A 16,483-nucleotide genomic window follows, 5' to 3' on the forward strand; every position below is an offset into this window, starting at 1 on the left:
TAATTTTATTCATAAGATTTGTCCAATTTTTTTTTTGTACATTCAGAACTTTGAACTTTGTTTCTGTGAATTACAACCTGAAACGTTCTCTCATTTATTCTGGGCCTACTGAAAAAGTCTGGAGGGACATGTAGATCTTCACAGTTAATTTTATGGATGATGTTAATAATGTATCTTATATTTGGTTTATTAGATATAGAAAAATAACACTTGCCTCAATTCTTTCTATGGCAAAATTGTATGTTAACAAATCTAAATTTACAATCAAAGACAGTCTTTGTCAAAACCATTCAAATGTGTAATACCTGCCTCATCTGGATAAAGATTTACCCTCTGGCTCATGTTATGTTATGTGTCATTATTTTATTGTGGTTGTTATTTAGGTATTTTTTATTTTTTATAAATTATCTTTTTCTTGCTTTATTTATTTTTTTATATCTTGCTGTTTTCTAGTTTCTGTTTTGTCTAGTTTCATCGCTTGATGGCACTATTGCCTTGTTTGTATTTGCCACTGGATTTCAATATAGTTTATTTGAGAAAACTACAATCCCACGATGCATTGCGTGTTCCGTTGCCAGGATACAGCAGCACCTAGTTGCCAGCTCTATGTTTGCTAGCTACGCTCGCTAACAGACATTGACGTAGCTAGATAAAGGCGTTCAGAGTGAACTCAGACAGTTAGAGAGATATTTCAAACAAACAAGGAGAGTCAGCTTATCTTTGTAGGCGCTTGTATCTGTTAAAGCGTGTGTTTGTTGTCTCGGACGGTTTAAAACCTCCGGTGGTGTGATTCGTTGTTAGAAGCTAGCTGGGTGGCCAATGCTAGTCGGTCATAAAACCTGTAGCTAGCAGCAGTTAAACGGTTCACTCAGTCGTAAGTGCATCTAACGGGTAGACACATTTCTGTAACCTTAGCTAGCTAACTAGTTGGTTTCACCCGATAATCCGTTAGCGTCCTATGGAGCGGGCTGGCCGGGGGAAAGACACCAGACTGCTGAAGAACCAGCCGTACGACGAGAGCCTGGAGGTGAATGACCCTGATGAGGTAGCGAGCGTCTACAGCCCGATTCCCCTCAGCCAGCGTCAGGTAACATCCACCGGCCAACACCGGTAACGTCCACGGTTTCACTGCCTGGCTCCAGGGCATTCAGGCAGGCTCACCGCCCGCCCTATTGTGTGTGTGTGTGTGTGTGTGTGTGTGTGTGTGTGTGTGTGTGTGTGTGTGTGTGTGTGTGTGTGTGTGTGTGGAGGATATACTTGTGTGTCTGCGTGTGCATGTGTAGACCCAGGATATACTTTGTGTTTATGTGTGTGTAGAGGAGACTGTGTGTGTGTATGTGTGTGTATGGAGGATATACTTTGTGTTTATGTGTGTGTAGAGGAGACTGTCTGTGTGTGTGTGTGTGTGTGTGTGTGTGTGTGTGTGTGTGTGTGTGTGTGTGTGTGTGTGTGGAGGATATACTTTGTGTGTGTCTCCGTGTGCGTGTGCATTTGTAGACCCAGGATATACTGTGTGTGTGTGTGTGTGTGTGTGTGTGTGTGTGTGTGTGTGTGTGTGTAGATGGAGGATATACTTTACTTAACTTAAAAAGATATATTGTGCAGCCCTAGTTCCGAGGCAACATGTCGTATAACGCGCAAACTGGTGCGCACACAGTTTTGAGATTGAACGTGCCCCAGATGAAGACGATTCTTGTCTTTTCAGCCAGAGTCCAGGAGGAGCAGGAAGGGGCGTGGCCTGATGTCGGCCAACAGTGACGAGTTTACTGAGGACCGCAAGCCTCAGAGGCCCAACGAGCCCGCCGGCGGCCTGCCTGGCGTCAGTCTGAACGGAGAGGACGAGGAGGAGGAGGAGGAAGAAGAAGAAGAGGAGGAGGAAGACTCCGATGAAGATGACTCAGACGATGACGACGAGCTGGGCGAGGCCCCCGAGGGTGCGTACAACCCCGCCGACTACGCCAACCTGCCCGTCAGCACCGAGATCAAAGAGCTGTTCCAGTATATCACACGGTAAACAGAAACGCACAGCTGAAGGAAAACATCATCAGTGTTTTCCCTAGCTCTGTGGAAGACTTAGGTGGGCGTATTTTGCAGTTTTTTTGTTTTTTTTCCAACAACAAAAAATAATACAATTCCCCCATACAATTTGTGTCTCTCTGTGGGATTTTGTCACTTTGTAATCGTGTTGTGTCTCTTTTTGGTCATTTGTGTGAAAAAAGACAACCTCTCTGGGGGGAAACCATAAACAGCCAAATAAAAGACTGTTGTCTGTTGTCTCCCCTCAGCTACAGCCCTCAGCCCATCGAGCTGGAGCACAGCCTGAAGCCCTTCATCCCAGAATTCATCCCAGCTGTCGGTGACATCGATGCCTTCCTGAAGGTACCAACGCAAACTGTGTGCTCGTTCACTAGAGCTGCAGAAGCAGCCTGTTTGAGTCTCATTGTTGTTGGTGCATTTTTCATTTGATGTTTTTCTGATCATTTCTGCTGCCTGCGTATTTTCGTGTCCCGGCTGTTGTTCGTCTCGGTGGGTTGTTCATAAATCATCCGATAACATCACTGCTCACAGTACGTTGGTGAATCTGAAGATTCTTCTTATTAACTGCAGCGGGGTGGACGGACCAATCAACTTCTGAGCAAGATATATTGTTGTCTACTGGAGGAAACTGTTGGACCAATTAGGGGCTGAAGTGTGTGTGATTCGGCAACTTGTAATAAAACTAAAAAAAACATATTTGAATAATAATTCAAAAATGAATTTGTCCATCCTTCACATTATATTTTCAGTTTTTATTCCTCACAATTCTAGCTTTTTATATATTATTTATTTTTTAATTTTAGTCTCTTTTTCATTGTGAAACAAACATTGTATTACATCGGACCAAGTTCTACTGGTAGTAGTCCTGAAAATGACCAAAAACGCTTGTCTTTTACTGCTCCATATGTTATAGTTTTACAAACAAGAAAGTGAACAAACTTCAGCGTGACGGTCATTTTGCATCTAGCGTCTCACGTTCATCTCATCACAAGCTAGCCAGAGTACACAACAGACAACTTCCGTGTAGGCTACTTAAAATAAAAGCACTTCCTGTGACGGTTAGACGTAAAACTGAATCACTGTTAAACGAATAAGGTTGTGTACCTTTTCACATATCATCTGTAAATCACATACTGTAAATAATGTAAATAGTGAGTTTTAATCACACTATAATTTACCATTTCCTTTAGACTGTTTAAACTAAACAACATCAATTGCTTATTCAAGTGCTTTAAACAAACATTTCAAAACACCCCCCTTCATCTTTGGGACCCCGTGACCTGACTGTGTCCTGTGTGTGGCGTTCAGGTGCCGAGGCCGGACGGTAAAGCGGACGACCTGGGTATGCTGTGTCTGGACGAGCCCAGCGTGAAACAGTCGGACCCCACGGTGCTGTCGCTGTGGCTGTCAGAGGAGACCAAGCAGCACGGAGCCAGCGAGGTACTGATGGTCCTCGTCAACCTGTAACACACACACACACACACACACACACACACACACACACACACACACACACACACACACTTAGTGTTTTCCCTAGCTTTGTGGCAGACTTAAGTGCGCATGTTCAGCGGGGGTTTAGGCGTCCTCCCTCAAGAAAATGTTACGTTTTTCAATAAAAAAATTAAATCAAAAAAATGCAATTTCCCCATACATTTTATGCTTTTGCGATATCACAATAAAACAACACAGTGAAGATGATCACTTATATGCTATGTGTAAAGGAAACTGAGGAAGAAGAGTAGGCCTATGGTGCGTTCTTTTTGTCAACCGACGTCGATTTACGAGTCGTTTTCCGGAGTTATGAACCGGAAGTTGCAAAAAAGACGCCACCGAGGTCGTATTTACTGCTACCTATAGGCATGTCTCTACATTTATTAGGAGTTAAATATAGCTGTATACTGCTACCTATAGGCATGTCTCTACAGTCTTATTAGGAGTTAAACATAGGCTGTATAACTGCTACCTATAGGCATTTAGTCTTATTAGGAGTTAAACATAGAGCTGTATACTGCTACCTATAGGCATGTCTCTACAGTCTTATTAGGAGTTAAACATAGAGCTGTATACTGCTACTTATAGGCATGTCTCTACAGTCTTATTAGGAGTTAAATATAGCGCTGTATACTGCTACCTATAGGCATGTCTCTACAGTCTTATTAGGAGTTAAATATAGTGCTGTATACTGCTACCTATAGGCATGTTTTTACACTCTTATTAGGAGAAAAAAATTAAACATGGCGCTGTATACTGCTACCTATAGGCATGTCTCTACAGTCTTATTAGGAGTTAAACATAGGCTGTATACTGCTACCTATAGGCATGTCTCTACAGTCTTATTAGGAGTTAAACATAGCGCTGTATACTGCTACCTATAGGCATGTCTCTACAGTCTTATTAGAAGTTAAAACGAGCTGTATACTGCTACCTATAGGCATGTCTCTACAGTCTTATTAGGAGTTAAACATAGTGCTGTATACTGCTACCTATAGGCATGTCTCTACAGTCTTATTAGAAGTTAAACATAGTGCTGTATACTGCTACCTATAGGCATGTCTCTACAGTCTTATTAGGAGTTAAACATAGGGCTGTATACTGCTACCCTATAGGCATGTCGCTACAGTCTTATTAGGAGTTAAACATAGTGCTGTATACTGCTACCTATAGGCATGTCTCTACAGTCTTATTAGGAGTTAAACATAGTGCTGTATACTGCTACCTATAGGCATGTCTCTACAGTCTTATTAGGAGTTAAACATAGGGCTGTATACTGCTACCTATAGGCATGTCTCTACAGTCTTATTAGGAGTTAAAAACATAGCGCTACCTATAGGCATGTCTCTACAGTCTTATTAGGAGTTAAACATAGGCTGTATACTGCTACCTATAGGCATGTCTCTACAGTCTTATTAGGAGTTAAACATAGTGCTGTATACTGCTACCTATAGGCATGTCTCTACAGTCTTATTAGGAGTTAAACATAGTGCTGTATACTGCTACCTATAGGCATGTCTCTACAGTCTTATTAGGAGTTAAACATAGCGCTGTATACTGCTACCTATAGGCATGTCTCTACAGTCTTATTAGGAGTAAACATAGAGCTGTATACTGCTACCTATAGGCATGTCTCTACAGTCTTATTAGGAGTTAAATATAGTGCTGTATACTGCTACCTATAGGCATGTCTCTACAGTCTTATTAGGAGTAAACATAGAGCTGTATACTGCTACCTATAGGCATGTCTCTACAGTCTTATTAGGAGTAAACATAGAGCTGTATACTGCTACCTATAGGCATGTCTCTACAGTCTTATTAGGAGTTAAATATAGTGCTGTATACTGCTACCTATAGGCATGTCTCTACAGTCTTATTAGGAGTAAACATAGAGCTGTATACTGCTACCTATAGGCATGTCGCTACAGTCTTATTAGGAGTTAAATACCGCCATAGTTATTTTGTAGCTTGTGCAGCTGAAATTGGCTAGAGACGCTCGGTTGCTATATGACAACAATGGCTTTAAGCCGAGTCTTGAGCAGAAAGCAGAGCAGTAGCCTAACGTTAATCAAAACGTAATTTTCATGTATCAAACTGTGAAATATATTTGTGTAATATGTCAATAACTGGGTGAATAGAATCCTAAATGTTACTAAAAATTTTTACAAAAATCCATCTTTTCTCCGACTCGTAGTATTGTGTGATAAAAAGAACGCAACAACCCGCGGTTATTCGTTTTTCGACATGGATGTGACGTCACGCTCAAGCTAGTCGCGATTACAAGACAAAAAGAACGCACCACTACTAGTCACTAGTCTGGCTATCACCAATCCACCGCCTGGTCATGATGAGGGACAGACAGCAGAGTTAATTTCACATCAGCAAGAAGTACTGGTAAGTGCCAGGAGCAGGGCACATTATAATAGGCTGCCTTTATCCCTATCTTAGCGAATTGCATAGTCAGCTGTCAACATGGGTGTGCATCCTGATTATGAAAATGATTGTGCCATTTAGTGCTGTCAAACTTAACGTGTTTAATAATTTGAAACATTAAACGCGTTTGAAATTAATTATTTGCAAATGAAATCTACAAAACAAAATAAATGACATCCACCGCAGGTAATCGGTAGTTTCTGAAGTGTATTCCCCTCTCAAAGGCATAAGCTCCTGTTGAAATAATTCTAATCAAAACACAACAGAGGGCTCGGCCCAGTTAACTTTAAAGTGGACCTATTATATAGCATTTTTAGGTTCACACTTGTATTTTGGGTTTCTACTAGAACATGTTTACATGCTTTAATGTTCAAAAACACTTTCTTTTTCTCATACTGCCCATGGCTGCTGCTCCTGTATTCACCCTCTGTTTGAGACGCTCTGTTTGGAGCGCCTGTCTCTTTAAGATCCTCTTTTATTTGTATAATTTAATCTCTCTCTCTCTCTCTCTCTCTCTCTCACTCTCTCTCTCTTCCAGTTGAAGAAGGTGACGAGTGTAGTCAGCCCCCAGTCCAACCCTCGGGCGGTGGACAGCTGGGTGGAGAGCATCAGCGCGCTGCACCGCTCCAAACCCCCGGCCAGCGTGCAGTACAGCCGTGCGATGCCGGACATCGACAGCCTGATGCAGGAGTGGCCGGCCGAGCTGGAGGAGCTGCTGGGCCGCCTGCAGCTGCCGCCCGCCCGCCTCAACTGCAGCTTGGCCGAGTACACCGACTCCGTCTGCGGCCTGCTGGACATCCCGGTTTACGGCAGCCGGATCCAGTCTCTGCACCTGCTGTTCAGCCTCTACCTGGAGTTCAGAGACTCGCAGCACTTCACGCGCAGAGCTTAGGAAGAGGCTGGAGGATCTACATCAGAGGGACCCACCTGGGGGAGATGCAGGAAGAACTGAAAGCTGACCTCTTGATTTTAAAGTCTGTATTCTGGCTGCTTTGCTTATATTCCTCAAAGTGTCACAGACAGGGTTCAAAATTAACTTTTTCATCCACCAAATGGATAGATAGATTACTTGTCTTTTTTTGGGCCGGTGAGTGAAGCAAATTTTCCAGCCCATTGCATATTTTAGCAGCATTTGGCTGGTAAACGGTGCTAATTTTGAACCTTGGTCCCAGCAGTTGTTTATTGGTTCAGAAATTCTGGGATCATAAGTGAGACATTTTCAGTTTGTGTTCTGTTTTCCTTTTATACTGTCAAACTTTCAAATATATTATAACCATATACAACGGCTATGACGTCTAATTCCTTTGCACAATAGCCATGGCTCACATTAGACCAACGAACTGATAGCTAGTGCAACTGAGGGAAGTCGTCCATCTACACACGGAGCTGGTTTTAAGTCGTCACGGTATAAATAAAAAAAAAAGTGTTCTGGGATTGGCTCCACACGGCTCCCACAGACCGTTCCCCAACACCTAAAATACCAACACTTTGTCTGTGTCTGATATCCATGCACACATGCCCGGACCGGCTATTGACTAAGGACAGAGAAGCTTGGATTACACACACAGCAGGAGTGTGACTTCATTCTCTGCTCAGGACACCATTATACTCCACTATATCTTTAAATACATGGCAAATATAACCAGCACATTTCACCTAGCAATCTCAGTAATGAACCGAAACAAATTCGAGAAAAATGTGTGAGAAGTAATCTGGGGAAGGTTTTTTTGGCCCATCGATGCTCGGATGCTGGCCTGCAGTATACTTTTTAATTCTTTAGCCACATTTACATGATTACGTATTACTTACTAAAGGAAGAGTATGAAGGGGTTTTCACATTGTGGTATTAGTACTTTTGCTGCGCTCCATTTACCTTACCTTTAAGTCAGAGGTCAGAACTGGGAATGACATCCCACCAAGTTGACTGCGTTCCTGTTGCAAGTCAGAAAAAGACGGGCTAGGGGGACTCCAGCCAGGTTAGCAACGCAGTTGATAAAAACAGAAAACATTGGATCTGCTATTGTAGTCCCGAGTTACAGTGGAGCTATATGCTATATTGATGGCTCTGGAATGGGTGGGAGAATATAGACATGGGGTTCAAACTCAGTTTCCCTAAGGGCCACACTGGAAAATGAGAATCACGTCGAGGGCCAGACATGTAGACATTGTGTTTATTTAAGAGAAAAAGTCAAATATTTTGACTGTATTGCATGTATAATATACTGTAGTCTTCTCACTTACATGTTGGACCTCATAAAGCCCCAAAAAAAGTTTGGCAAAAAAGTTCCTCAGCCAGCGACAAATACGTTGAAAAAAAGCACCAAAAAAGTTGGAAAACGGCCTGAAAAAATACATCAAAATTCTCTGAAAAAGTGCGAAAAACATCAGAAAGTGCCAAAAACATCGTAAAAAGCGCCAAAAACTTCAGAAAAGGTGGCAAAACATTGAGTAAAGCATCAAACCCGTTAAAACAAAGTGCCTAAAGCATTGAAAAAAAGTGCATAAACTGCCGGAAAAGTTGCACCATTTGCTGGATGGTTTCACGATAACGGTCGGCAGCTAACATTAGCAGATAAGCCCGTACACTGCAGTATATAAGAAGAGGTGAACAAGGCAGGAGTTATCTGATTAGGCAACTGTAGGTGAAATGGGACACCAGTAGTTGGCGGTAGTGCACCGCAATGGATGCAAAACGCCGTTAAAATACACAAGAGGAAGAAGAAGACCAAGAGAAAAAGAAGGCTTCACGAAAGTTAGAGCGCCCAGGCAGACACAGAGGAGACCTGCTGGACTTCAGAGACCGACCGGGGACCACTACAAGAAAGGACATGGAGGAGGACACCCAGAACCCGGAGCAGCAGAGCAACAGCGTTCCCGAAAGACAAGCAACAGGCCCGTCCTCTGGTACCAACAATGTTCAGGTCAGTGTTCGGGGAAGAATCTTGAAGGTTCCGGCATATATGTTAGAGATCAAATGTGTAAACAATTTGTTATTTTTTTTTTTTTTAATTCCCCATGTTGATGAGTTTTTATGTCTCCTTGTCTCCTGCTTTTTCATCTTGACTCAAACAAACTAAATACTGCGCGCGCGGATATTTATTATTATTATTTTTTCTTTCTTTTCTTTTAAATCATTCTTTATGTTGATTTGTAAGGTATTAAGCTCCATGTTTTGGTTATATGCTCGACCCGAGGCAAAAGGGTCCGTGTAACGCTTATCTAAGCACAAACGGACATTTGGAAAAACAGAAAAATGGGTTCAAATATCCAATTTTTCATTTTTTATCCACCTTGACAAATAATAATAATAATAAAAAAGATCTTTAACCTGTTTTTCCAATTTTCTGTTTTTATTCAGAGGATCAGAAATTGAGAAAATTACAAAATTGCGTATGGGCTCCAATTATTCAATACTGCAATGGTATTCTCTTCCTCTACTTTGTGGAATATGCAAGTCATTAACTGCATATGGACCAACAAAAAATAAAAACTTAAACTATAAATTTTGGGGTCAGAGGTGCTTGCAACTGATGGTTTCGAGTGTGTGTGTGGGGGGCGTAGCTAGGCGGAACGAGGAAGAGAATACCATTGCAGTATTGAATAATTGGAGCCCAGACGCAATTTTGTAATTTTCGAAATTTCCGATCCTCTGAATAAAAACAGAAAATCGGAAAAACAGTTTAAAGATCCAATTTTTTAATTGGTCAAGACGGAAAAAATGAAAAAATTGGATATTGGAACCCATTTTTCTGTTTTTCCAAATGTCCGTTTGTGCTTAGAAAATTGAACTGATAAGCGTTACGCTGACCCAAAAGCTCTGTTTTTTGAGGTGGATTTGTGATTGAGCCTTGTTCGTTCGTATATCTGTATTCTGAAAGAATGAACAATAAAAAAAACTTTTGCGCGCGGAACAAACTGAGACGTAGAGGTTCATTATTTCCCTCCAAAACCTTCAAACAGAACATCTTTTTACAAATGTATCTGAAAACATACGATTTTAGCCAAACTATCAAGATTCTGTTGAAGTTAAAAAAGTTAAAACATTGGTGATGTTTTAAAGTGATGGTTCGGAGTAATTTACCCTAGGGTCCTTTGCACCACGACCTTGAGCCAAACACCCCCCCAGAAGCTTTTTTCACCTGGGTCTAACATTGGGCGAGTTAGCGTAGAGTAGCGTTAGCCGCTGAATAGCTTAGCGCAGGGGCTAATGGACCCACGTTTGTATCTCTTAAATGACTAATAACGCCCGAAATGATACCAAAGGTCTACACTAGTACAAATAGGTTATGCACTCATAAAACGATGGATTGGAAAGTTTGTAAGTACACCAGAAGTTTATGTAAATAACACTTGCCTGCTGGCTTCTGCTCTCTGCTGCTTCTGTTGCTACCTGCAGTTAGACTCACAGCAGTGTAGTAAAGATTACAACCGGTTGAGATAAAAAAAAAAAAAATCGCGATGTCATTTTAAAATGGCTTAGGGCTGCACGATATGACCTAAAATCAAAATAACGATTAATTGCACATATTACCTCGATAACGATAAATTAACGATCATTTAATTTTTCCGCGATTCGACGACGGACACTGCGTTTTTACATTTTTTTCCGTATAAAGTTTAAAAAAACGTCTTTTGCGTCATAAAAATTTACATGGGCTATGCAATCTATTTCTTAACTGCTAATTAACTAATCCTAACTTTGACCCAGCAAGTTGCGTTTTAAGCTCCTCTTTTTTTTTTTCGTGACACATGGAACTATATCGAGAGTACAGCAGGCAGACACACAGCTGACAACCTGCAGCGCTGGAGACAGGCTCGGACATGCACGCCGCGGGCTGCTCCGTGGCATGTTTTATCTGTTCCACAATGAATATTGACCTTTAGCTATACTTAAAAATAATAATAATCGCAAATCGAATCATAATCGCAATATCTGGCAGAAAAATCGCAATTAGATTCCCCCCCCAAAACTGTTCAGCCCTAGTTTGTATAAATAAAGGAGTATTTTACATACTAATGTGTAATAACGTAGGACAAAGGCTTTATAAATGATGAATTAACTGGTTTGTAGTTATTATAAAGCGTTACCGAAAATTGTATCGTGAACTCAAAATTAGGGCTGCTCGATTTATATATTTAAAAATATAATCATGACTATTTTTCGGTCAATAGTCGTTGACTTCTGGAAAGATGTTGCATTTATTGAACTTAAAAAACAGTGGAGAAAGTGAAATCAACAGTTAAAAAAAACACACACATACAACTGTGAAATTTGCCTTTTCCTATTTAAACTTTATTTTTTCATTCAGAACACAAGAGAAAATAAGAGTTTACTTGCCAGAAGTAAGGAGCTAAATAATAGTTTTTCTCGATTATTCTGTTTTTGTGATCATTGGGAGCCGATATCATAATCACGATTTTAGATTTCGGGTAATTGCACAGCCCTACTTAAAATCGTGACTCGTATTGAATTGTGAGTTGAGCGTGTCCTCACATCCGTAGCTCTAAATGTTTTGTATAGCTCGCTCCACCGTGACATCCCACTAACTCTCTCTCTCTCTCTCTCTCTTCTCCCTGTCGCTATAGAAACGTGGGGGACAAGAGGCACGTCCCAAGTCTCACCAGGGACTTGAGACTGGAGCGAAACCACACAGCTGCGACCACTGTGACAAAGTTTTCAAAAAGATGAGTCACCTGAAAAACCACCAAAGCGTCCACACCGGGGACAAGCCGTACAGATGTGACCAGTGCGGAAAAGGTTTTGCGAGGGCAGGCACCTTAAAAGTCCATTACGGCATACACACCGGAGCCAAACCGTATACCTGTGACCAATGTGGGGCAGCGTTCCTACACAAGTATCACTTCCAAAGTCACCAGTACGTTCACACCGGAGAGAAACACTACAACTGTGACCAGTGTGAGAAAGTTTTCACCACTAGAGGTGACCTAAAGAACCATCAGCGCATTCACGCGGGGTATAAACCGCACAAGTGTGAGCACTGCGGGGCAGCTTTCGCGAGGCGCGGGCCGCTGGTTCGCCACCTGCGCATCCACTCCGGAGAGAAACCGCACTGGTGCAACATCTGCGGGAGAGTCTTCGCCCGGGGCTACACCTTAGACGTCCACCGACGCACTCCCACCGGAGAGAGACCGTACGTGTGCGACTTCTGCGACAAGGCTTTCAGCACATCGGGGACCCTGGCGTCCCACCAACGGGTTCACACGGGAGATAAGCCGCACAGCTGCGACCTGTGTGAGAAAACGTTCAGCATTCGCGGTAACCTGGAAGTCCACCGCCGCGTTCACACGGGAGAGAAGCCGTACTGGTGTGAAGAATGCGGGAAGAGCTTTGGTTCAGGGAGTACCCTTAAAAGCCACCAACGCAGTCACAATAAAAAACAAGAGGCCAAAACGGCAGTCGGCGACATTAGACATTATTGCTAAGGCCATATGGCGACCACTTTTTTAAAAAGTTAGCGTTGAGCCCTTTTTGATCCACCTGAATTGTGACTTTCTAAGAAATGAATGAAAGTTGTAGTACAATGTTGTACTATTTTAAATAGATTTTATGATCTTTTGTTTTTTATTCCTCTCAAAATTTGCGTTTATTTCAGTAATCAAGATTTCCAAACTCCATAGCTAGTACAAATAATAACGTCTACAATGGCTGATTGTTTTACCGTCCATTGATTGGAGTATTTCCTCGATGAATTTTTATTTATTTTTTCTGAGGAAATTGAATTGCTAAAGAAGGTTGTGGGATGTGGTCAAAAGCTCCAAAAAGAGATTATGTGAGCATTGCTTGTTGTTGTTGTGAGAGTGATTTATTGCAAATGTGTTCCCATTGCTTTTGTCAACTTCATATATTTCCTATTTGGAATTGTTTGGGAGTTCAACATTATACACAAAAAGGGGTCTTTTTGTGTAATTTTACCTGGCTTTTTGTGGCCTTTGTTTGAGAGGACAGGGAAGGTGGGGGGTGGGGGAAGAGAGGGGAATGACATGCAGCAAAGGGCCGCGGGTCGGTCTCAAACCTGGGCCGCCGCGGTACGGACTGAGCCTTGGTACATGGGGCGCCCCTCCTTTGTGTATTTTTCATTAAATAATTTTATGTTACATTTTCTATTCACTTTTTATTTTCTATTACTGAATATGGTTTAAAAACTGAGAATTGGATTAATCATTTGTTATCTAACACTAGTATGAAATAATTTTTGCGTTATTGTAATGATTTTTACATGAATTGGAAACTTGAGAAAATCTCAGTTAATCACAGAATATGGTGGGATGTTATTTCTTTTTTAATGATGATTAGATGGTCTGTGTATTTGTGTGATTCAGTTTTATTGGTATGAATTAATATGTTTTACACATGCTAGGTCAAGGTTCTAATTCATTAATTCTGTCTGGTTGCCCTTGATATGACTGGTATAATTCTCATTCACATGTTTATATCATAAAGACTTTTAATCAGAATTCTGCCTAACTGTATGTGGATTGTTGACATCACTCATCATTTAACTGAATAATGCAGAATAAATTTGATTATGACATCCGTATCTTTTGTTTTAGTTACTTTTACACTCTCGGGACACATTGAGATCCCATCTCAAAAAATGTAGATGTGTCTACATTAAAGAACGCCTACTCAACGTATGCTACTCCATTCAAAGTATTCCTCATTTTACGCAACTGTCTCTAAACAACAATCTTTGACATTGGTTCAGTATAAGGCTGTCGGCAGCCAGCGAAACAAGCTACGATGTAAGTTAATAGGGCAAAAAGACACAAAAAGTGCTTCTTTTGCTGCTGACCGGCTCAGATTAATATTCGAAGTGTCTGACAGCGTTATGGAAAGGATTTCTAAGGAGGTCGACCTTTCTGTTAGAGTAAAATCCTTTTATTAAAGGTTCCATGACATCGTGCTCTTTGGATGCTTTTATATAGACCTTAGTGGTCCCCTAATACTGTATCTGAAGTCTCTTTTATATAGACCTTAGCGGTCCCCTAATACTGTATCTGAAGTCTCTTTTATATAGACCTTAGTGGTCCCCTAATACTGTATCTGAAGTCTCTTTTATATAGACCTTAGTGGTCCCCTAATACTGTATCTGAAGTCTCTTTTATATAGGCCTTAGTGGTCCCCTAATACTGTATCTGAAGTCTCTTTTATATAGACCTTAGTGGTCCCCTAATACTGTATCTGAATTCTCTTTTATATAGACCTTAGTGGTCCCCTAATACTGTATCTGAATTCTCTTTTATATAGGCCTTAGTGGTCCCCTAATACTGTATCTGAAGTCTCTTCTATATAGACCTTAGTGGTCCCCTAATACTGTATCTGAAGTCTCTTTCCCAAAATTCAGCCTTGGTGCAGAATTACAGCCACTAGAGCCAGTCCCACAATGAGCTTTCCTTAGGATGTGCCATTTCTGTGTCTGTAGCTTTAAATGCCATTGAGGAGGCGAGAGGGGGGGCAAGGTGGAGGGTGGGGGTGTGGCCTTGACCAACTGCCACTTTGCTCGTTTGAAAGCCATGATGTCTCTCTCTCTCTCATGGGCCAAATTCTCTGGGCGGGCAAAGCAGAGAAAGGGGAGGTAACCTTGCTCCTTATGACCTCATAAGGAGAAGATTCCTGATTGGCCCATCTGAGCTTTCATTTTCTCAAAGGCAGAGCAGGATACCCAGGGCTCGGTTTACACCTATCACCATTTCTAGCCACTGGGGGGCCATAGGCAGGCTGGGGGAACTCATATTAATGTTTAAAAACCTCATAAAGTGACATTTTCATGCCATGGGACCTTTAAACATAAAAACAAAATCATTTTCGCTAAAGCCACCAGATTCCATGTAAAATATCATTAATGTTAGCATCGTAAAATACTTTACACATAAAACAAACCTATCTTATGACTTTTTTCAACATACTATACTATGGCTTTTTTCAACATACTATACTATGGCTTTTTTATCAAATATTTCGACTTACTATACTGTGGCTTTTTCAACATACTATACTATGGCTTTTTTATCATTTATTTTGACATACTATACTATGGCTTTTTTATGACTTTTTTTGACGTACTATACTATGGCTTTTTTAACATTCTATAATAAAAATAATAACAACAACATACCCCACACAATTGGGGGTTCAGTGCCTTGCTCAAGGATACATTTGTAGTGCCCAGTAGGTTAACAGTCACCTCTCCAGCAACTAGCCCATCACTATACTTTGGTGGGGACTTGAACCAGCATCCGACTGTTTCTCAACCCAACTCCCTACTGACTGAGCTACTCTCAACACACTTTTATTTTTATTTTTTCGACATGCTATACTATGGCGTTTTCATCACTGTTTTCGACATACTATACTATGGCTTTTTTATCAGTATTTTTGACATACTATACTATGGCTTTTTTATCAGTATTTTTGACATACTATACTATGGCTTTTTTATCAGTATTTTTGACATACTATACTATGGCTTTTTTATAACTTCTTTCGACATACTTTATTTAATTTTTTCTTAATTACTTTGTTGACATACTATACTATGGGCTTTTATACTTTTTTCGACATACTATACTATGGCTTTTTTATCACGGTTTTCGACATACTATACTATGGCGTTTTCATCACTGTTTTCGACATACTAAACGGTGGCTTTTTTATCAGTATTTTCGACATACTATAATATGTTTTTTTTATCACTGTTTTCGATATACTATACTATGGCGTTTTTATCACTGTTTTCGACATAATATACTATGGCTTTTTTATCTCTTTTTTCGACATACTATACTATGGCTTTTTTATCAGTATTTTCAACGTACTATACTATGGTTTTTTAATCAGTATTTTCGACATACTATACTATGGTGTTTTCATCACTTTTTTCGACATACTATACTATGGCGTTTTTATCACTTTTTTTGGCATACTATACTATGGCGTTTTTATCACTTTTTTTGGCATATTATACTATGGCGTTTTCATCACTTTTTTCGATATACTATACTATGGCTTTTTTATCACTGTTTTCGACATACTATACTATTGCTTTTTTCGACATACTATACTATGGCTGTTTTTTCAGTATTTTCGACATATGGCGTTATTATCCCTGTTTTCGACATACTATACTATGGCGTTTTATCACTGTTTTCGACATAATATACTATGGCTGTTTTTTCAGTATTTTCGACATATGGCGTTATTATCCCTGTTTTCGACATACTATACTATGGCGTTTTTATCACTGTTTTCAACATAATATACTATGGCTTTTTTTATCAATTATTTTCAACATACTATACTATGGCGTTTTTATCACTGTTTTCGACATAATATACTATGGCTTTTTTTATCAATTATTTTCAACATACTATACTATGGCGTTTTTTTTATCATTTTTTTCGACATACTATACTATGGTTTTTTTATCAGTATTTTCGACATACTATACTATGGTGTTTTCATCATGGTTCTCGACATGCTATACTATGGCGTTTTTTA

The 16,483-nt window shown here is 40.4% G+C and overlaps 2 protein-coding genes across 2 annotated transcripts; both read left to right on the top strand.

The window, feature by feature from the left end:
• The first annotated feature begins 567 nt into the window (after positions 1 to 567).
• Positions 568 to 7,247, top strand: ift46 (intraflagellar transport 46 homolog (Chlamydomonas)). The gene is made up of 5 exons (XM_039792460.1): positions 568 to 1,087; positions 1,706 to 2,010; positions 2,286 to 2,379; positions 3,346 to 3,477; positions 6,503 to 7,247. The coding sequence occupies exons 1-5, from the start codon at positions 959 to 961 to the stop codon at positions 6,854 to 6,856; spliced, it is 1,014 nt and encodes a 337-aa protein (XP_039648394.1). The 5' UTR covers positions 568 to 958; the 3' UTR covers positions 6,857 to 7,247.
• Positions 7,248 to 8,344: 1,097 nt separating this feature from the next.
• On the top strand, positions 8,345 to 13,510 carry LOC120553083 (zinc finger protein 239-like). Its single transcript, XM_039791160.1, has 2 exons — positions 8,345 to 8,885; positions 11,551 to 13,510. The coding sequence occupies exons 1-2, from the start codon at positions 8,793 to 8,795 to the stop codon at positions 12,406 to 12,408; spliced, it is 951 nt and encodes a 316-aa protein (XP_039647094.1). The 5' UTR covers positions 8,345 to 8,792; the 3' UTR covers positions 12,409 to 13,510.
• The last annotated feature ends 2,973 nt before the right edge of the window (positions 13,511 to 16,483 follow it).

Source organism: Perca fluviatilis, chromosome 23 (assembly GCF_010015445.1).
Source record: "Perca fluviatilis chromosome 23, GENO_Pfluv_1.0, whole genome shotgun sequence".
Lineage (NCBI taxonomy): Eukaryota > Metazoa > Chordata > Actinopteri > Perciformes > Percidae > Perca > Perca fluviatilis.